Source organism: Lissotriton helveticus, chromosome 1_1, assembly GCF_964261635.1.
Source record: "Lissotriton helveticus chromosome 1_1, aLisHel1.1, whole genome shotgun sequence".
In the NCBI taxonomy this organism is placed as follows: Eukaryota; Metazoa; Chordata; class Amphibia; order Caudata; family Salamandridae; genus Lissotriton; species Lissotriton helveticus.
In genome coordinates this window covers 1,240,868,713-1,240,892,050 of record NC_136057.1, presented here as the reverse complement: position 1 = coordinate 1,240,892,050, position 23,338 = coordinate 1,240,868,713, and the positions used below count along the sequence as shown (strand labels likewise).

The 23,338-nt window shown below is 41.7% G+C and overlaps 1 protein-coding gene across 3 annotated transcripts in view; it reads right to left on the bottom strand.

Moving 5' to 3' along the window:
• Positions 1-23,338, bottom strand: part of CELSR1 (cadherin EGF LAG seven-pass G-type receptor 1) — a 543,153-nt gene that overhangs the window by 24,778 nt on the left and 495,037 nt on the right. For 2 of the 3 annotated variants that reach the window (XM_078679766.1, XM_078679759.1), the window contains exons 26-31: positions 13,430-13,542; positions 12,790-12,869; positions 10,971-11,097; positions 3,321-3,446; positions 712-848; positions 235-344 (exon numbers count right to left, since the gene is read on the bottom strand). In XM_078679766.1, coding sequence (XP_078535892.1) covers positions 235-344; positions 712-848; positions 3,321-3,446; positions 10,971-11,097; positions 12,790-12,869; positions 13,430-13,542 — 693 coding nt within the window. The remainder of the gene's footprint in view (positions 1-234; positions 345-711; positions 849-3,320; positions 3,447-10,970; positions 11,098-12,789; positions 12,870-13,429; positions 13,543-23,338) is intronic. The other variant, XM_078679776.1, reaches the window with a different exon arrangement.

The following is a 23,338-nucleotide window of genomic DNA, read 5'->3' as shown; positions in this document are numbered from 1 at the left end:
AGGTTCAAATCATAGAAATTGCTTAGGCTGGGAGTCCCAAGCTTCCAATAGGGACTCAGTGGGGGTCCCCATACTCCAGAAACTACTCTGTGGGGTCCAGGGCAGTTAAAAGGTTAAGAATCATGGCTTTAGATAATGAAAAGCTCAACGGTGTGCGGTCTATTCCAAGTGCAGACGATCACAGCTTGTGGTAGCAAATCAACAAAAAAAATACACGCAGCAACAAATACGCACCTTTACCAGCACGGCTACCTGACTTCCTGTGGAATATGGAAGAGTCGCCTTCGGTGTGTCCGGCACGGGCTTGGCTGGAAGAGATACTCAATTTCTGAGCAGCTTCATCCCTAGAAGAAGGAAAAGCACACCTGTCTAAGTCACTATGCCTCTCATCTTTCTGTTGTCAGGTGGGGGACCGATCTCCCTTCTTCGTGAGGCAAAAGAGGTTATGTCACAAAACGAAAAGGTAAATCATAGGAGACAACATTTAAGAACAGTTAACCGAAAGGGCAACTGTCACCAAGATTAGGGGCACATGCAAATTTCAAATGAAACACAGACATGAACATGCAAAAGATTCCATGCAACAAATGTCAGCCATGTTCCAAGCATATTGGTTGAATCAGGAGCAGGGGTTAAAGAGCAGACTATTCGCAGAAAGCACAGCAAGTGAATTAAATACACCGCAAAGCCAAGCTTCCACCACCTGATTACCTGAAGACATAAGCAAGGTAGCTACTGTGGCTCTTGGCTGACCTGACGGTGCTTTCAAGGGAGACGGTGGACTCGCCGATGTTTGTCCGGTACAGATTTGGCTCATCAATGTACGTGTTGTTACAGTTTAAGGAACGCTGAAAAAACAAAGCAGAGTTAAACAAAAGCATAAATGTGTATTTATGAAAAGACACATGACAACCGGAATGTGGACAGGATCAAGGATGCATTGGTCCTTTTAGGATAGGGACAACATCAAAAATTGTGTAATTGCAATATCTGTGGATTTTGCCATTTCATTTCAAGCAATGTACCAGTTTTATGGAGGGACTCGCCATAACGAGCAGCTGTAACTCTGATATTATAGGTCCACCAACCACTTCCTTTGATAAAACTGCTAAATATTTTTTTAGAAACCTGTATTTAATCATTAAAAGGGAGCACATCAAGGGAATCGATGTGCTGGCTTAAAGTAGGACGCTTATTACAAACATGGTATGGATTCAGCCATAGTTCTCGCAGCTCAAAGACAAAATGAGTCTGGCAGAGCGGGGGTTAGCAAACAGTTACTTTGAAGGCAAAAAAAACCTACTGAATAGGAGCATCCGCCACACTACTAGAGTTAATTATTCTCGTTCTTAAGCTGCATCAAAAACCTCACACTGCAATAATCTAAAAACACAACCTGCAACCAGAAATTAGTTGGAAGTGAAGACAAGTAGGGGCCTACACTAAAAGATATTCAAAAATGTTATGAATAAGAGCATGCAAAGGTTTGACATCTTGAGACTTGCTTTGGATGTATGCATAGTCAGGGGCATAGCTATCATTAAAGTAGCAGGTGCACGTCCATGGCTAGCTGACATGGACGTAATTTAGAGGTCGCCAGAGGTAGTATCTACTACTCATGGACTTGCCCCCGGTGGCCCATTTCACGTTCCTTACAAGTGGACATAAATTAAAACGTAGGGTTTGCACTTATTGCACTTTTGTATATATGAATGTTTTGTCAATTGCAATCAAATTTTTAATTATGAACATGTTGTTTGCATGTATTATATGCGTGTGTTGGCTTTATGACCAAGTGTCGAATAAAAGCTTTTACAACAACAACATTAAAACGTATTAACAATGATAAGGAGTAGATCAATTCAATAATGTAGTTCATAATCAATGCAAGTCCGATATGAATTAATACAGGTGGATTGACCCCTATTATTTGTTAATCTCTTTTTATGCATCTCACATTCAGCAATATTTTTTTCGGTTAGGTCTTCACTAGACTTTGGGCATATTGTGCTGTGATCAGAATGAAGGTTATATGGCATCACCCCCTAGGATTCAGGTTCGAAGGTCCTATGATGTCACTTCTTGTGATGTCTTTGAGGCGACAAGGCGTGTGATGTTACTTCTGCAACCCCTGGCATATTGTTGAATTGTCATCCATGTCCACTGCACCCCAATTATGAGGGTCTTTTACTTTCCAACTTGGACACAGGGATCCAGTTACCTTCTTTGCAATAGGTACAATTTCAACCTTGTGCCTGGTAGCAGTTCTAAATATTAGCCTGATTAGACTATGCATTCATGTTTCCAGGAGCCCATGACTGGTCCTGATTTAAATTGATGTCAGACTATCACAGAAGTAGAACATACCTATGACTAAGGGATTTTGCTTTAGCTTGCTTTCAGTTTCTAAAATGTATCATACTGTAATTTGGTATGAATTTGCTTGGCCGCTTTCTAAAACGTAATTAATTTTAGCCGCTTTCTAAAACGTACATTATTTAGGTTGATCTACCATTTTTATTTTAAAAACTTCACACAAACATGTTGGATTGATCCAAGTCACTACAGCCATTATAGATCATAAGTAAGAACAAGGCATCTTACACATTTTCTAAAATTTGGGTTCAAGTCCAGTGAGTGAGTTGTTTATTTACCTAATTTTGACGTTACCAGAACAGATAAATTATAAGAATGTGTTAAAGGAGGAGAAACGTTGTCTTTTGTAACGTACTAGATGAATTAACGAAAACACACTTTAAAAGAGCTCCCTCACTTACACAAAAAAAGATCCTACACAAAATCTTTGTTTCTTATCAGTGTTAGATTAATTGGGATTCTTATCAAGGTACAGTTCTCAGAATATACCGTGCACAGTTTTGTGTTAATATGTATTTTGCCTAAATGTGTGTATGGGCTTTGACTGATTTATTGCTAAACAAATTGCTTACTGAGTCCTTGTTATGGAATCAGCAATTAAAGTAAAGTGACAAATCACATAACAGGTGCAGTTAAAAAAAGAAATGTCAATGCATGTACACTTAATACAGCAGATGGAACGTGTGCAGCTTTAAAGGCTAATTATGTTTTACTGGAAGCACAACTTAGTGACTGAAATATGTGTCAGTGTGCACTATAACCAAACATTGCCCAAAGAAGTAATTAATCATAAACTATGCACAATCATCTACTAAAACTAGCTTTATGGAAAACGGTGTTGCAGTAGCTATGCGTTGTGAATCTATTATGGGGTGAAAGAATGGGCAGAATTCCTATATAAAGTGTTTGAGTTTGGTATATAACACCGCATAGTGTTATCTTACGGTTAGTAATGTAGCTCTTGTCGTGGTACTATCATCTGCAAATGGCTTCTTTCCTGTTAATGCATTCTTCAGATGCTTCCGAACCTCTTTGTTGAATACACAGTGGAAGAAGAAAATGAAGAGACCCTGATTGGTGGAAAAAGAAACTTCAATTAAACCGTATCACGAAAATACTAATCCGTCAGACTCATTGTGCCACTCTTAGAAGATTAGATATAAATCAAAGAATAAAAAAAATTTGAAAAAACATTATTTTCTCAAAGCTGCTAAGATACTGCTCACCAAGGACATCTTTTCTCCAGGTAACATTAACAGTAAAAAGCAACTTTTTTACAGGGGCTTTAATGGTAGATGTGTAGGTAAGAGATGTACCACTCCTAGCTTGCATCAACTCACTTTAAATGTTGACAACAAATACCCTTCTGCTCCCTTTGTATGCATGCAGCATTTTCTTTCATTAACCAAAGTAATTACACTCTTGAAAAGTCAGCCAATCCAATGAACCACAACACCCTGCTGCACTGCTCTAAGGAGGTACAAATAAATAATCCTTCACATTTTGTGCATTTCATTATTATAACAGCAGACACTTCAGCTACTTCCAGAGGCTCTTTGGCAGCATTTGTTTATTATGTACACTGTGATAATTAACTAATGAAAACTGCTGATTACTCTAAAGAAGCTTAAGGTCCAAGTTGACAAAATTGAATCACAAATTTAAATATTTTCTTTTCATAGTGATTGTTGTTCCTTAACATAATGGAGTGTAATAGTTATCCACTCTATGGTGCCACTTAATTTACCTCTGAAACCCATTTCAGAATAGCGTATCCTTTTAATTGATATTTATAATTTGAATTGTTCGTTCAAATTTGAAAGTTTAAAAAGTAAGCGGACTGAGTTTAATTTACTTGACTCTAAAAACAGGAGTCCGAGAAAATATATAAATGTTAATGAAACAAGAGTATTGTTCTCAAATTACCAAATCGCTTTCTCAGCACTAAGAGCATTCTCAGCAAAACAATATATATTCTTGGTAAATGTTCTGGAGTATAATTCTTGTACAATAAAATACTGTTGAGCTTTCCAATTGTTAGTTAGGTTCTATAATCGTAATAGTCAATTCTGTCACAACTATTGATGATAAAATCTTGTCTATAGTTCATTGTACTTTATCTAAATAAATACCCCAACCAAATCATTTATAATAACATTGTATTCGTAAATAATCTAACAAATCCACATTGCTGATTACACATCCTCCTCTTCTTTACACATGGAAGCCAAACTAAGCATGATTAAATAGTAAAAACACACAATTAAAAACAGTTCTTCAGATTGCTCAGATCCTGGTAAGCCTCTGCAACAACTGCACACACCTCATGACATCAGCATAACTAGGTTATCTTGTAGGAAAAGATTTAGAATGCAACAGTGTTTGAATAAAGACTTGAAAGAGAGATAATGCACTGCCACAGGGATTTCCTAACCAAAAACGTCGCCATGATTACAATGAACTCTTTGAGCATAAATCTCCATCAGTTAATGTGAACTGTAAAAAGCTGGCTTTTTATATGATATACTAACATGAGGTATATCATGCAAAGAGTCCAGGGGTTCCCCTATGAGCTCTAGCAATCCCAAGGTTCTCTTCTACCGGGTAGTGTGGTCAAGCATTCTTAGTCTCATCAGAGAGGAGTGTTAGACATCTGCAAAAACACACAATTGTCAATAAGTGATGCACACGACTCAATGAGGGGATCCACTACTCTTTATAAAAATAAAATGTATCTTTATATATGTTTAGGCACCAAAATCAATACGATCAGGTAAGTACGTTTTAGAAGAGAAATACTTTGCGTTTTAAAAAGTCAACACTTCGTACATTTTTCAGAAGCTATATTGTTATCCTAGGGGAGGAAACACAAGTATGGCATTCAGGTACAGTAGAGTGACTTACGAGACCAATCTCCAGGACTAAAGGTGAGCACCGGGCAAGGTCCAAGGCAGCACCAGCAGATCGCCTTCAGCGGCACTAAGGCGGCCAAGTGCAGTGGGGCAATACAGCATCGGGTGCCCAATGTTAGCCAATTGGGAACGATCTTCATGAAAAGAGATTGCAGGTTTTGACTGGGAGACACCAGTAGGGTTGAACCAACAGGAGGGTTCAAGTCTTGCGCTGCTAGGGGACATGTGGACACGGGTAGTCCTCTTCTCCGTGGGCTGGGGTGCCGGGTGCAGAGGGTCTTTGATATTGTCAGGTTTTTTCATCTGGGAGCACTTGCGGTTAAAGAGGCCTGCAAACAGAGGCTGCAAGCGAGTAGGGAGTTCACCAGGGGGGAACCCAAAGTGGACTAGGTCTCTTGAGGGCTTGGGAACCACATGGACACTGTTGGCCCGCATGGACATGGGCTCGGGTGCAGTGGTGATTTATGGCATGGGGTTTTTGTCGTTCCAGAGTCCTCACAGTTCTTCTTGGGCTTTATTGAAGGTAGGCCATCCCCCCAGGCTTTGGAGGCACAACAGCTGCAGGACGAGATGTATTTGGCGCAATTTTGATGGGGAACAGCAGACAGGCAGCAGACCTGGTGCCCAATTAATTGCTCTTCTTCAGTCTTCTGCTTTCATGGCTCTTCAGTGTCTTCTGCGTAGGTCATCAGGGTCTGATTTTCTGGTAACCGGGGCTCCCCTTAAATACTGAATGTTGGGGTAGATGACAATGGGCTACTATCCCCTGGGGTCACTACACCCACTATATGGCCACTTCCTGTGGGGAATGGGCAGAACCCTGGCCCAGAGTTTCTTAGTTTGCCATCACCAAAATGGCTAACTCTGAAAAGTTGCCTTCATTTCAGGTAGCCCACCTTAGGCCTACTGAGGGAAGCTAGATTTGCATACCAAAAGTGGTGGGCTCCAGGGCTGGACAATCCCCCGTTGCGCCGCACGGGTGGGGGCCGGTTTGGGGCTGTTTTTGCTACAGGGTCGTTTTAGCAGCAAAATTGGGCCTGTAAAAAAATCGTCCGAAACCGGCCCTGACAAAGACCTCGGCGGCACCCACAACCCCCCGGGGGGGGGGGCGGCCGAGCACTTTGCCAGGGCCGGTTTTGGTTCCCAGTCCGGCCCTGGTGGGCTCTTTGAAGCTTCCCTGCCTTTGAATGCTAATCTGCAGGTCATCCTGTGGGCGGGGCTGTAAGCACCCTCTGCACGAGCAGGCTTGATTTCAGGCCAATATGGTAGCAAAGGCCCTGGAGTCAGAAACTGGTCTCTGCTGGCAGGCTAGGTTTTCAGGGGCAAGTCTAAGGTTTATAAAAAAAAAACTAGATGTTTGATACCAAACATCCCTATTTTCAGTGAAGCCATCATGTGGTTGGGGAACTCGTTTTCACCAATGTCTAGCGCATGTAGCTAAAATGGCTCCCCGGTCACTTGTACTGGAAGCAAAAGAGCTGACCAGCACAGGGGCATATCGGCTCATGCAGATATGTCTTCAATTGTAGTAGAGTGCACTCTGCCTTAGGGTTGTATAGTCTGTTTGGGAGGGGATGGGGGGGGGGGGGGGGAAGAGGGGAGACAAACTGCATGTAGTGTTGTGGACATGAAACACAGGGATATGTGCCATGTTGTGTTTTCACTTTTGTCTGCACCAAGACAAGCAGCCTGTGAGGGGTCATTTAAAATGGCACAATTCATGCTGCAGCCCTTAAGGATCCTCTTTAGCCTTCTTGCCCTAGGTAACAGGGATAGCACTTATTTGGACTTACACTGCGGCCCGAAGGTGTTGCAAATTGGGGTATACTTGCTTAGTTTTCGGGAAAGAGGTGTGGCAATGTGCACCTGGTTATTAGGAATCCAGTGCGTTTCCAGTTGAAATCACATCAAATTCCAGGCAAAAAGTGGGGGGTGACCAAGAAAGAAAGGGCACTTTCCTACACTAACATTGTGCAGTATCCTGCCTCAGCCCATTCCATGCTTTTATTGTAGCTATTACCCACTGACTGACAGCAGTTTTGCCCAGGAGCAGGTTCACGTAGCTTGGAGGCACAAATTACTTAGAGATTTCAAAAGGTAATATTGCTTTCTGGATCTTCTATGGTGGTATCCCCTTCCCCCCACTTCTGTTCCTAAACTAGAATACATTGGAGTTTAAGTTTGCGTCTTTCACCGAAGGCCATTCATTAAAAGCATAAAGGGAGTAGGATGACTTAAAGTTGGCCTAACGGCTAGGGCGGTCGACCTCGAATTTGGGGAACCGGGTTCGAGTCTCGGCAATGACGCTGAACATCCTGTGATTCTGGGCAAATCACTTAATCTCCCTGTGCCCAACAAAAATGAATGTGTCCTCATGTAACACAGCTGGTGCTATGTAAAGCGCTCTAATACCCGATATCAGGTCAAGTTTGCGCAATATAAAACTTTGTTAAAAAAAAAAGAAAAGGATGTATATAAGGGTTGTCTGAGACACAATGAAATATATGAACATCAGACATTTACAATTTCTTGAAGCAAATAAATCTGGATTGTAATCTCTGCAGTTAACAGAGTTTTCTTTGACAGCATGAAGCTAATCTAGGAAAACGCAGTGCCCAAAACCTGCCATGGCTGAAAAGCTTTGGCTTCTAGGTCTAATTTATTATTACCATTAAACAACGAGAATCAGAATTAGACCTAACACACTGTTCTTCTACAGATATCTGTCTTCGTGAGCGGTAACTCCAAGAAAGTGCCCAGAGCAAGCAGAACCCTACTGGGTGGGTGCAGAACTATAGGGTGGAAGCTTGGCATTGAGCATCACTACATTTTCAGTTGGTGTTCATTGAAAAGTGTTTGAAGTCTTTTCCTTCTCTTACATTCCATGCCACTTTAATTAATGTGTGTATGATGATCAAATAGTTATAAATCCCATGTCCAAAGAAAAGCATTTCACGGATATCTAGTTTTGTCATACAGATACATCCACCCACATCCAAAGCTCTTATTTAGTTTCATTCACCCAGCATCCATATCCTAAAACCGCAAATGTTCAACATACAAACAACATCGGACTGAACGTTTTTTCCAACTATGATAATAGTGCGACAGTAAGGCGAACTTTAAAACATTGATGCAGTATTTCAGTGTCAGATTGTTTGCATCCGCGTACATCAAGACATACACAGTTTGCTCTTCTTCTTACAGTGCAATTAAAGTACATGCATAGCGTGAATACAGCGCGTTTGGCGTCTCAAGCTACAAGCTGCTACAAGTCATATTTTTCCTTTGTCTACGGGTCCTTATATTCATACTGATTACCTTTTCTTTTTCTATTTAAAATCTTTTGCGCAAAATTTGTCACCTGCGATTTATCCAATGGTTAAATTAGATGAATGAATGAATGTTGGATTTATAGAGCGCGTGGTTACCCTGGAGCGTCCCAGCGCTGTACCACTGGGGAACCCATCCTGGCTTTCCCTGTGAGATGGTCCCTTTACTGGGCATCCCCAAGGTGAAGCCAGGCATCCCCGGCGGTGGTGGGGCCAGAGTGGAGATTAAGCAAGCTATTGCCCAGAGTTGCAGCGTGGGACCCCATGGTTAGAGTGGCACCGAGGCGAGATTGATCGGGCCCGCTGACACTGGTCCTGCACCCGGCCGCGTCGGGAATTGAACCCTGGTCCCGGGCCAACCTCAGCCTCCGGATCTGTCGCCTCTAACCGTTGAGCCACACTTCTCCAAGATCAGGTATCTTCTCAGGTAAACCTCTGATAGCAGCTATACCTAGTTGGGTGTAGCTGTCCCCCTGGGCACCGATTTGTGCTGCGTAACCAGCTCTGAGTTCAACAAATTTCTACTTCAAATGATTAAGACATGATGCTTCTTCAAAATAAATTGATTATTCCATAGTTTCATTTATTTCTCATGAAATCCAATGCATTTCGGCAGTCATTACTGCCTTCATCAGGGAAATAATTAATCTACAATAATCAAAGAAAACATACATCACATTAACCTTCGTTGTTTCAATGAATTCATATCTCGTTTACTTATGCTGCTTTTTAACAATATCGTCTGGCATTTCTTAAAATAATAGTTGCTAGAGATTCTAATCTAGCCTTCAAGAGTTATACAATCGAATAGTTTAAACGGTTTCTATGCTGGGATAGTGCTCTGCGCGGCTATCGCTAGTAGTTGTTATCTATCACGTGTTCCGTTTAAAAAACGGCGGTTCTGTTTAACAAAACGGCATTGCTTTATTTTATGGAACTCGCCGAAAGCGCTGACTAATTTCTATGGAGCTTGGTTCCTTCTAAAAAGGAACGGAATTGAAGTAATTCTTACGCGCTTGTGGAGCCTTACTTTAATCGCTTAACCGCTCACCTCGGCGTTTGTTACGTCCCGCTCTGCTGCTTGACTCTCTGTTTCTGCTCTCTTCCGGTATTTCGGAGTTCGCGCATGCGTACTTTTAACATATTCGTGGCTGTATATTTTTTTGTTTCCTCTCTAACTTTATTGAGTTTACAATGTTAAGTCGATCTACCCCAGTGCTCGCTACCACTGTGTTCTAATACTGCTGAACAGCTAATTCAATCAATTTAGATCATTTTAAATCATGTGTTTAGGTCATCTAATGTGAATCTAAACCAAAGCATAAATATTTATAAATAACAAAGAAATTCGGCCAACTAAGAGTGTGTGTCTTAGAAACACTACCCAGAACAGAAGGTTCCTTGAACAAAACGAAGCTACTAAAACAGGAGAATTACTGGATTTACAAGGCGGACTGAATGAACGTACCGAATTTCTTTGTTATTTATAAATATTAGAGTTAGAGAGGAAACAAAAAAATATACAGCCACGAATATGTTAAAAGTACGCATGCGCGAACTCCGAAATACCGGAAGAGAGCAGAAACAGAGAGTCAAGCAGCAGAGCGGGACGTAACAAACGCCGAGGTGAGCGGTTAAGCGATTAAAGTAAGGCTCCACAAGCGCGTAAGAATTACTTCAATTCCGTTCCTTTTTAGACCAAACCAAGCTCCATAGAAATTAGTCAGCGCTTTCGGCGAGTTCCATAAAATTAAGCAATGCCGTTTTGTTAAACAGAACCGCCGTTTTTTAAACGGAACACGTGATAGATAACAACTACTAGCGATAGCCGCGCAGAGCACTATCCCAGCATAGAAACCGTTAAAACTATTCGATTGTATAACTCTTGAAGGCTAGATTAGAATCTCTAGCAACTATTATTTTAAGAAATGCCAGACGATATTGAATAATCAATTTATTTTGAAGAAGCATCATGTCTTAATCATTTGAAGTAGAAATTTGTTGAACTCAGAGCTGGTTACGCAGCACAAATCGGTGCCCAGGGGGACAGCTACACCCAACTAGGTATAGCTGCTATCAGAGGTTTATCAAGCATCACTCCAGACGGGGAGCGAGCCCTGGAGGCACGAAAAAAAAGCAAACTTAAGGAATAAAAGCGGTGCACGATCCGACATCCATACTATATTATCTTCTCAGGTAAACCTTTCTAACTCTGTTGCCACAAAGAGTATAAATGTATTTTGTTGCAATAGAGCAATAGAGCGAGATATTGAGAACAATCACCTGCTGCTCCTATGAGACAAACGTGCACAGATAGGGTCCAAGGACACGATAAGGAAACATGCTCTACCTGCATACAACTGAAGATGGCAAATAGGTAATGGAACGTCATGACGTCACTGTTCACTGCCATCAGACCAAGTAACCATGTGGCGCTGATCAGCAGAAGCAGGAGGAAGGCTGTCCGGAGAACAGAACTGTGGAAAAACAATATGAATCACTCTGCAGTATTAGAGACACTCACAAAATCATTAAAATATTCAAAACAAAAGGCATCAAAAGGGCAAACTACTGGAAAATCATTCAAAAACACTGCTAACGAGAACATCTTATTTGAACAGAAGCATTTTTCTTCTTGGGCGCATAACATGTATTCCCTTTGGAGGTAGCTTAGTAGGGCTGCAGGGGCCACATTTGCCTGAATAACACCCCCTTTACAACTATCTGGATTCCAAACATTTAATAAATCCAGTTTAAAAACCTTTTTAAACCGCATAACAAAACAATTCTCTTTCGCAGCACACAAAGAAGGGACAGGGAGGAAGCATGCTTGGACTGCTATCATACATACAATTAACTTGAGGTCCAGCCCTATTTAAGTTCTCATTTATCAGCTCATATGAAGGCCAGGTTTCTAAGGTTGAGAGTTGGCAGATACTTCGCTAAGGACGGTATACTAAGGTGGATTCAACAATGGTCAACATCTTACTGCAGATTATGTGGTTATGATAATGTATCCTTATCGCACATAATCTGTACTTGCCCATGATTATTACAGGCACTACTAATCCTGCTAAAACCATTATTTTTTGTAGCAGAAGAGAACATGCCACAAAGCTGTCAAAATCAGTTTATCTGGCAGGACAATTCAGGTAATGTGCCGGCTGGTGAAGTTTTTTTACACTGGCTTAGAACATGATGAATTCTGCTTAAATCCTGGCCACCCAAGGATGAACTGTGTAATGCTGCAGAATCTGGTAGCATGATTTTGGTCCTAACTGACACGACTTATATGCTTTATTTTGGATATTATTATTATTTAGTAATAGCCTCTCTGCTTATGAAAAATTTCTTTTTTGACCAACATTATGATAGGTGAAATTAATAGATATAATACTTAGAATGATCTGTTGAACTTTATGTATTTTAACATAAACTTGCATCGTCTGTACCAGAGTCGATGGCATCGATGGCTTAGGCTTACCATTGTTGGACCTTTTGATTTTGAGGTCTAAATTGTTTGTATTCCTTTCATTACCTGAACCTTGAAACGGTTTAGAAAGATTGCCCTAGTTGCAATGCTTGGATTAGATTGACAAACCTAAATGTACCATAATACCAACTTGAAACTATTTTCGGTCTAGCATTTCTTTTAGGTGATTATTTTGTTTAACAACTGTTAGTATGCACTGACGGCTTGAGCATTTTAGCAGCAATCTGCTATAAATCCTGATACCAAAGTCCATATTACTTTAATGAACTAACTGGTTGAATGTTGGCATTGCTGCTTATGATTAATTCTCCCTATTGGTGGTATTGTTAATTTTAAGAATAGCAGGTAATTGATAAGACTTCTAATGGTTGCATAAACTTTATGTTGGCCTGTTTTTAATTGATGTAATGTTGTGATGACTGTAGTAACTGTCTTACTAATACACATTGTAATGATCTTTAGGAATCAATCAATAACCTTTTACTTACTCCCTTTAAAAAAGCACCCTAACACATCAGAGCACCCCGCATCGTGAAATGGCGGACCGAACTAACAATCCACAACATCATGCATTCTCCACTAGCTGGCATCCTCCGTCCATCTAAAGTGCAGCAAATCTGACACGAGAACCTCCCTGACTTTCACTTTGGAAAAAAAGCACTATATTCAAACTTACATGACTCCAGTTTTTTCAAATGTCCGCTGCCTTCGTCCACACGATGCTTTTGCTGCCAAGATGAAAATGATAATATTGACCTGGGAGAAAAAAGCAAAATACATCTTTCAATGTATGTATTACAGATTATTTTGGAGTATTTCATTCAATGGCAGTCCCACCGATCTGGCCTGTAAGTGTTTTGAATATTACACAATGGTGGTTTCTGAGTATTTGGAGCATTGCCTGTTAACCTAACCCAACCTAAAATATTTTCTTTCTCTCTTTCTTTGTTCCTTAGCATGTCAAATAGCAGGAAAGAGAAAATAACGTTACCACTCATCAAATGACCCTGTGGCAAAAATGCACAATGTTTGTAAGTGACCAATAAAAATTACAGTAGGCTGAAATACCTCCTATTGCAGAAGTCGAGTTTTCTAAGCTATTATCAACACTTTCACTGGCACCCTTAGGTAAGGCATAAAAATCATAGTGCTTTTTCAATATTCTTTGAGAGTGACATAATGTGACATTAAGTGATTAGTCTCGAGTCACACAATGTCTTGGTCTGTGCAAAAGCACGTGCAGTCATTGTCGATCAAGTTAGGTAGCGTTTAAAAGGTCCAGTGTTCTGAAGTCAGTGTGGGTTTACTATACTTACAGTCACTACCACTACGATGGGTCCAGCAAAGCTCCAAATCAGGGTGTCGTGCACAGAAAGCCAGCAGAAGTCTGGGTTCCCATACCCTTGTGGATCCAGCCCCACTGCAAGGCCTAAATCATAAAATAAACAAGACAAAAACCAACACAATGAGAATGGAGATCATTGTTTGACCAACTTGAACACCAGTTTGACATTCTGCTTAGTATTTCTTGAGCATGTATTGCTCAAATAATGTTCATTAAATAGTATTTTTAAATAAACAAGAAAGCACCAAATAGTTTGGCAAAAGTGCACGCATTGCTCTCTGTTGGCTTGTTCAGCTCTCAACCTTGCAGGAAAAGAGGGCATGGGTCACACAACAGCCAGGCTAACATTAAATACAAATAGATCTAAAAGAGCTGTACCATAATGTAGTTCTAGCCAAAACAATGGATGCAGGACAGGTTTCCTTTCACCACAATGTCTCTTTTCAACCCAGAAATAACATTACCTTCTACTAAAGTGCAAACTGTCAGCGAGTAAATACTATAAGGGCAGGAGGGTGCCTGCCCATGTATATTTTAAAGAGAAAGGGTTTCTTGGATCTAAGAAAAAGTGATGGGTAGCAACTTGCCATGCGCTTTGTCTCTCCCTATCATATGTGCAGGGTGTCAGTCAGTCTGGCCAGGGTCTGAGCCATGACCCAACTAATGCTCGCTTAACCGAACATTAGAGGGGGTCTTGGGGCATGAAGCCCTGCTCAGAATGTTTATCGTCTCCGCATGACATGTCAAGGTGAAATCTGGGCCTTTCAAAGATTGCAAAATTTCAGCACAGGCCGCCAACCTTGCTCTCCCAGTTCTCTCCTTGCTGAAGTGGTGCATTAGTACAGCAGTGGGCAGTATAAAAAAAGGTGCATGGCACCTTCCCATGGCATCAACTCCTATTCTTGCCAACTTGGTATCATTCTACTTACTTGTCTTTGACATGTTGCCATATGGATTAAAGGACTTTCCCCGATTACCCTCTTTTTGGTGTACACATATCTAGCACCCTACTGCCAGTAGGTCTAGGTTGGTGCTGCGTAGCTCTCTAGATGTTTAACGCTCAAGTCCCACCCCAATAGGGCTATCCACAACACAGCCAATCCAGGTAGATCCCAGTCTCTAGTATAATAGAAATGATCAAACAATACAAAGACACTGCAGAGTAAATTATAACCAGATGCTAGTTACAATCATAGGTTGCATCCTTCACTATCATAGCATCCTACTATATTACACTGAAAGGCGCTGTGCCGCATGACAAGAGCACCTCCCTAATTACTCCTGCACAAAACCAAAATACTTCCTACATAGGATCACAACAAATACAACATTCTGCCAACCACACACTCACCCATGGTATAGCACGCTAGCCATCTGAAAACACGCATTGGCATCCTACAATAGAGTATGACGCGCCATGTAAAATATGCATGTCCAACTCCAGCCCCTCCTCCTTGCCTTAGGCTGTTAAATGCAACAAAAGAAGGCAAGAACCTTCCTCCTCCCCCTCTTTTTGCGCTGCATGTCCTGTGCAGCGATCAGACCAGGGCAGCTGACTTCGGAGCACAGGGTTCACGGTTCGATCCCCGGCTCTGGCGGCAACTCAGCTCAGCACCATGTGACTCTAGGAAATAGCTCACTTAATTTCCACGACGGCCCCCAGTGCCTTGAGACCCGTAAGGGTGAGTAGTTCGCGCTTTACAAAAACAAATACGGATTTACATCATCCTCATCCTCACTATGACCTGTCCTGATGGGAGGCTGCATGGAGGCACTTTAAAGGGAACTCGGTCCACAAACCTCCTTGTGTCAAAGCCCATTGAGACCAGCTGGAAATTCTACAATTGCCTTTAAGAACGATAGTGAAAGGCTTTAGGACAACCCTACCCTATGTCTGCTGAATAAAAGCATAGGGGGAAATGAATCAAGTAAAATGGGGGGGTCCTGTGGGTTTTTTCAGCGAGAAGGGTTTTGAGTGTGTATTTTAATAAGGTGCTTATGTGTCTTATGTTTTTGCCCTCTATTTGCTTATTCAACATTTCTTCGCATACTGCTATCTTCTGTTTTTATACATATTTTCTCCAAAAGCACACAAGTATAAAACTCTTCTTCATTGCATGCATATTCTTTCAGCAGCTACTTTACCCAAAATAGTCCATAAAGCGAGGTGGGCAAGCCTGCAAATTAACAGGTGAGCCGCGCTAGAACCGAGCCAAGTGTCTAGTTGGGAATTAAGAGCCTTGCACATTTGCTAAGCCCTTAAAATATTTGGTATCTAAATCATGCAACAATGATCATGTGAAAATATGAGAGTCTGGTTAAAATAAAAATAAAAGAATTACCTTGCTAATATGCTATGTTGTATAAGATCTACAGCAAAGATTGAAACCCTTTTAGAGTCTGGCTACAGGCAGCTTTAGCGGTCTATTGCGAGGGATACTGTAAAAATTCAGGGCAACAGCATTTGATGATTACATTGTGCCACTGACTTTTGCACTAAGGTTTTGATGAAGTGACCAAGTAGTTCATTACTGCACACACAGTCAGTGAAGATCTGTCAACCGCCGACTCAGCCTCACCAGCCCCGGCAGTTGCTTAACAACGGAGGCTTGCAGCTCTTTTAGAGTTTAGCCCAGGCCCTCTCCCTGAAGGCTGCTCTCCTTGAGTAGCTCTCCGCACTCAAGTTGTCGACAGAAGAAGCTTTGGCTTATTGGGAACTCATTTAGTGATAAGCCTCAACAGTTCGATAGGCTGCTGTGTAAGGGTAGGTGCATGTTACTCAATTTAGTGATCCTTGAAACAGTTCCTGGCCTCCTATCATGCAGACTCATGGAAAGTCAAGACTGCATCACTTAGGGGTGTTTATTCCGATTAAAAACTAATGAAAACTGGATCTTTATGGTGGGCAAAAAATCTTTATTTAGTAGATTGGCACACAGGGCATCCAACTATTCTAGATAAAGGGAGGTTGGATGTGCCATTATGGTATGAATGAGGTGAAGACCGAGAGATTGGTCTGAAGAGAGACAATTTTGATGATGTGGTGCTTCCTGGAGTGGAGAAACCATGGTCACGTGCACTGTGTCCTCTATGAAAGAAGGCATGAGAGTCTTGGCCCATATCAAAATAGTGCCGCACAGAGATTAGGCATTGGCAGTGAATGTGCAGAGTATTTTTTCAAACAGCACCTTTAGAGATGGTTATCCAGTTTGCGGGTATGGCTCCCTGGACTTGTCCTTAGAAGGCATTTTAACTAGGGATAGTTGTGTGCCTCGTGGATCTGAAGAGTACCACAAAACAGTATTGAAGCCAACCTAGGGTATCAGTAGCATAACACCACCCCAAGTTCATAGCACCTAACTGAGAAACTGGAACCATTTTGATTTTCTCATATGAAGAGTTTATTTAACACCTGTCCTAATCAACACTGGGCATGTATCTTCAGTTTTATTTGCTACAATACATTAACTTCACAAGCAACACTTGTTTTTTTGTTAGGAAAGATGATGTTGTCCTATCACCAATGAAGATAGCAGGATGTGAACCTTCAATTGCAAAGGAATTAATTTACAAGTGGCAGCTAGCCACCCCAGGAGAAAGGAAGAAGGGCATTTGAGCATAACACTACACGATTAACATACATCGGCAGACTTGCACTGCTAAAAATGTGACACTTCACCACCACTGGAGATATTATACTCCAACAAAGCATGGGGTTTTATGGCAAGGGTAGGCGAGACCATTAGTCATTTTCCCCATTTATTTTTCGGTAAAGGAGCTCCATGGCTTTCTGATTTGCATGGCACATTTAAAATGAGACATCAAGGACATCCTCAGAGCGGTGATGACTCCCAATCTGCTTGCATCAACTGGTGACTTAGCATCCCATATCAAAACACTAACTATGACATTAGCCACATCCGCATAACATGGAAAGTCAAACCATTTGCACACCTGAAAAGAGAATGCAATAGAAAAGTCAGGTCTCTTCCCATTCTGCAACAAGAAATTGAAATAGCACCTCTGTATTTATCAGGCTTGCCACCTTTTCCTCATCGTTAGAAAATAATACGTCATCAGTTAGCAGTAAGAATTCACCCTGCCTTGCCTTGCTTCTTAGCTGGGTTCAGGCCATACAAATACATGACCATCCATATATACTGCTTGAGAACATGGGGAGGTGGGTACCCTCAAAAGGACGAACTTGTTTTGCAAACATTAGAAGGAATGGATCTGGTTGGTACTAGGCCAGGGAAAACTTTCCATTACGCTGGCATATTCTTGGAAATGTTGTATTATATTTGCTACGAGAAATTACGCTATTATGCAATATTTACACCACAAAAATTGAGCGCGAGTGCACAGAAACAATATTAACAATTATAACGTAAGCCTCTACTATTTGTAATGCTACTTTTTGTTGCACCTTTTTCGCTGCAAAATGCATCTTTGTGTTCATTTTCAACTAAAACATGTCACCAAATGCCAGCTTTGCATTTTGCATAATATTTCCAAAATTGTAATTACACAAACTCAAATTGCAGACATTTTGTACATCTCTATTTGAGACCTGTGTTTGGTTGATAGTGTAATTAAAGGTCACATAACTCTTGCTAATGGGGTTTATTAAGATCAACTCTGACATCTACTCCCCTTCGTGAGCTATACATTTCAAATAAAGCTATTTCTGAGAAGATGCATCACAGAAAATAGGTTAAAAGCCTTACCCTAAGTTTTATTCTGCATGCCAAACTGAGGTTGCCTGGTGTGCAAAATAACAATGGACTGGTATGTGGCCCCAATTAATTACCCGTGGTTGAGATTAATGCAAACATTACTTACATCACTTTTTGTATACTTCAGTATGACACTCTAAAGTTCGACAAGTATGCACAGACATGGGTTCCATGCTGACAGTGCCACTGAAGCCAGCCAAGCTGCACACAACTGATGAGCCGCAACTAGGATAAAACCAGTCTTGGGCTGGTTGTGCTCTGGTTCAAGGAGGACCGGGTCTGGCAGCTCGGTTTGGACTGCTTCTGATGGAGCAGAGCCAAGACGAATTAGTATGTGGCTGGGTCCATACAGAGATGGCAAAGTGGGCTAATTAACGATGGAATTTGATACAGCTCAGGTAATTGCCAGTGACATTAATGAAATCATTTAATCCATCAGTTTGTGTGCATACTTCAGTGTGATGCCCTAAGTGCAACAGGTTTTCCAAGGCTGGTTCCCATGCACCATCTGCCACTGGAGCCTAACTGCATCCGAATGATGAGCCTCAGTCAGGGTGAAAATGGTCTTGGGCTGCTTTTGTTTCAGTTCAGGGGTGGCCTCACCTGGCAGTTCAGCCAGGACTAGTCTTATTGGAGTAGGGTAAAGACTGATTTGCATATGGCTGGGTCCAACCTGCCGTGGCATGGTATGCAAGATCAGATGGACTGGGATGTGGGCCAAGTAAATACCAGTGGCTGAGATCAATTCAATCATTCCATCCACCACTTATTCGTATACTTCAATGTGATGCCCTAAGTTCGACTGGTAAGCACAGACATGGGTCCCCTGTTCACTGTGCCACTGGAGCAAAGTTGCGGCCGACAGATGAGCCCCAATCAGGGTAAAGCCAGTCTACGACTGGTTGAATTTTGGTTCAAGGAGCACCTGATCTGGCAGCTTGGGTTGGACTGCTCCTATTGGAGCACAGCCAAGTCTAATTTGCATATGGCTGGATACATACTGAGATGGCATGGTGTGCAAACGAACAATGGAATTTGAAACAGTCCAAGTAATTACCAGTGAGATTAATTCAAGCATTCCATCCATCAGTTTGTGTGTATACTTCAGTGTGATGCCCTAAATGCAACAGACTGGTTTCCGTGCACAATCTGCCACTGGAGCCAAACAGAATCCGAATGATGAGCCCCAATCAGGATGAAACTGGCCTTGGGCTGCTTTTGCTCCAGTTCAGAGGTGGCTTCACCTGGCAATTCAAGCAGGACTATTCTAATTGGAGCAGGGTCAAGACAGATTTGCATATGGCTGGGTTCAGGTGGCATAGTGTGCAAAATCAGATGGACTGGGATGTGGGCAGGGGGGTGTTGTGGATCGGTTGTGCACATTTTTTTAAAAAAATCATTAAAAACAAAAATAAATAAACTTATCTTTGTGCTGAGTCCTGCGTCTGCGCTAATGCTCTTCTCTGACGGAAGCACAGCCAGGCCCCACTGACCAATCACAATGCTGCAATGCAGCGTTGTGATTGGTTTTGTGCGTCCTGGTGAGATGCTAAACCAGGAAATGGGAGCCTGGGCTTGTTCTCCATGCAGTAATGCAGCCTGCCTGGAGAACTGGGAAAGTGTGCATGACTGGGTTGGGCGGCCCGACAGGGCTGACGAAACAGTCATTGCGCACTTCGGAAAGGGCAAACTACTCCACCCCTGCCCTCCTCCGAGAGCAGAGCAGCCCCTCACACCCACCTGCCGGCAAAGAGACAGGAAACATAACATGATAATAACTAAAAGTTATTATCATTTTATGTTTCCTCTTCTCGCACTGCTTGAAAGCAGTGGGGCGACGCTCCTCCGCCATAGCAGAGGAGCCGCCACTGCCTCAGGGCTATTTACGCTGTCTCTTTAACAAAGTCAGCATAATAAGACCGAACGATCAATATTCTCGGAAACGAATGATGCTGCTGTACCATCTCTGTAAGGACAGAAGAGACCTCACAATGCATGGCATTCACGGAGAGCCAGGAATATGTCACGACATAGAAGGCATGATGCAGCTAAGCAGGATGCTTTCTAAAAGAACAGATGTGTCTTCGGGGAAGATCTGCATGCCAAGTTCGCATGATTCCCAAACCTTAAATGCACACTCAGTGAAACCTGCTCACTTAGCAGCCCGGATTCGCCCCCACTGATATGAGCGATTCTTTGCAAAATCTATATTTATACAGTAGACCGCAGACCATCGTGCATGCCTTGTTTGAAGGGTGTTTAGCCACAAGCAACGATTAGAATCTGTCACTCCCGTACCTGCACATTCCATTCTGCATTTCTTTCACTCCCTTCAGGACACACCGAGCTCGAGAAAAACAACTCGGGCAAAAGTGCACAAGAATAAATGTGTTGCGTGATTGGGTAAGACATCTACACTTTATAACCTATGCGGAGCCCTCCTCGATATGCATGAAACCAGATGGCATTGTAATCGAAAGAAGAAAAGCTACACATGGTTTTATCAAAACCACAACATGGCCACAGTTTGTTAAGTCTCCAAATATCCCGCCAGCCGGTGTTTGTTTCTAGTCAGACTGCAATCTACAGACATTCCAAACCATGGAAAAACAGAACCTGCATGGAAAGAGTAGAAACAGAAATAGCATGTTGATTGATACGGAGATCTTGTTTTGTTTTTTACAAAGGGTTAAATCTAACTAGAAATGATGCTGTTACTCCTAGGATTTTGCAAACTATTTTTCTTATCATTAAATCGTGTAGTTCCTGATTATTAGCCTTACAAAGGCTGCAGCGTTTTGTGCTGTACTGTATAAGCAATCACATTGTACGTGGTAAAAAGCCCTTTCAATTTGGAAAAACTGGGTCAAAGATTTCTTATGATGTTTCTTCAAGTTAATTTAAAGAATCTTGCATTATAAGCTTTATATTTTATATCTCTGCGTCATCAAACAATGTGTTTCATCCCCATACATTTTGTACTTCTTCATGGCATTGATGCGGATGTATGACATTACAACGCATGCTTTTACCACGCATGCCTTTACAACGCGGTATTTACAACGAATACCTTTACAACGAATACCTTTACAACGCATAGTGCTTTGGGTCGCTGGATAGTGAATAGTTTAATTTACTATTCCAACTCCAGTCCCCGTGGATAGTAGGGAAGGTGTTGGATAGTAAATTAAATCTATTCCCTATCCTAGAGCGCCCCCCAGCGCAATGCGTTGTAATGGTTTGCGTTGTAAAAGTTGCGTCGTAAAGGCACTGCGTGGTAAAAGTTGCGTTGTAAAGGATGTTTCCCCATTGATGCCGAGCTCAGTATTTAATTATCAACCAAAAGTCATCATTTGTTTTGTGTCGTCCTGTGACGTGTTTTCTTTACCTAGAATGGGATGCCCAAGTCACAGAGTGCTTAACATTGCTGTTTTTAACAAGTCTTACCATCACTTTCTGGCCCTCCTAAGCCTCATTAAAGTTCCACATCCCAGCTAACGCGGATTTTTTCAGCTGGGCCATCTTGGTATTTCTGCATCTACAGAATAACTATGTGAATAAGTATGTGAGATTGTTTTGGAAAGCGAACCATTTATGCCACTAGCTGCAGCACTGCAACCGGTCGCGAGATTCATAGTGTTTCCTGCTTTCCCTTCACTAATGCTCCAGTGCAGTTTTTCCTCCCGAGTGTTAGCTGGCTCATGAACACTGTGAAACCATATGCATGCGTTTGGTTGTCAGTGCACACATTTCACAGCTTTCCTCACGAGTGACTAAAAACAAAGGAAAAGTGCATCAAATAACACTCACGAAAAGTGCATCACAGCAGTCCTTATTTTTATGCAAAAGGCCGACTTGCATCGACGTGTATGGCCTGTGCATTGATTCTGTAATGTCTGCAAGTAAATGCATAAGTCAGAAACAATCAGCTGTTCAAGTCTGCATACACAGTTCTTTACAGAACATTTTCATAACCAAATCAAATGAACAGACTGGATGCGGGAGTACCCAGACGTATTTACAAACTGTATACTCTCGATAAGAAGATGTGGGGTTCACAACAAAAAATTGGTACCAAACCCTCACTCACCAACCTAGGTCGCAATTTTTTAGAGGGACAGATGGGCTCCCAAATGTTTGGGAATTCTTTTAATGGAAGTAAGAATGGCTCCTTGTGGTGTTATATGGGCCCCCGTCACAAATAGTTAAAATGTCCTATAGATTATCAAAATTATTTATTGGCTCGACTCTAAGGAATATTAAAAGCATTGAACATTGGGAGTTGTGGATATTTATCAATTCTACATCCCACTGGTCGACATGTTTCAGCTGTTCATCTTCAGCCACATACAAGGTCCACAGATTTCTTGAGCAGCTACATCCTGGCTTGTAATGTTGCCTAATTTGGCCCCTATATATGGAACACTATTGTTAATAGTGATCCTTTCACATTCATTCAAATGCACACGCTCATGCACGTCCTTTATATACTTGCATAAAGCGTCGAGTCCTGTCTGTTTATGACTGTGCGAAGATACGTATCAAAAGAAATGAGACACACACCTACACAGTTGATCAGAGTTATCCGATGGTCATTAATGCTCTGTGCAAATGTTTATGTGACAAAAGTGTTGTGCAACAAAGACATTTACACCAATCCCTGCAAACACAGTGATATAAAAATCAATACATAATTTTTCGCCCCACACAGTGTCACTCAAGTGAGGACTACTCAAAAACATGCTCATCAATTCATCATACCCCTAACAGGTATTTAAATGGGCCTCATGGAGGGGAGCACAACAGGAACCCTTCACCAGTCACACACTGTCGTTTTAGAAAAAGATACACGGAGGGTTGTAATAGTGGTCTCGCATATGGAGTATGCATTGTTTTGAAGGCAAAAGTTGTTTTTTGGAGAGGAAATAAGTAAGGAAAATTCACCTATCATGTATCTTTGTTATGTGGGTCCTTTCTTAAAGCAAGGAGAAGACTGTGCTCGTGGAGCACCCCATCACATGCGTTACCAGTGTGCGACATAAGACATGTTGTAACTCTAGCTATTTGCACATAAATTAGTCTTTCTTTGCTGTTACTTGTCTAGATATGTTCTGTGATCCTGTACTGTGTCCTTATTTAGAACA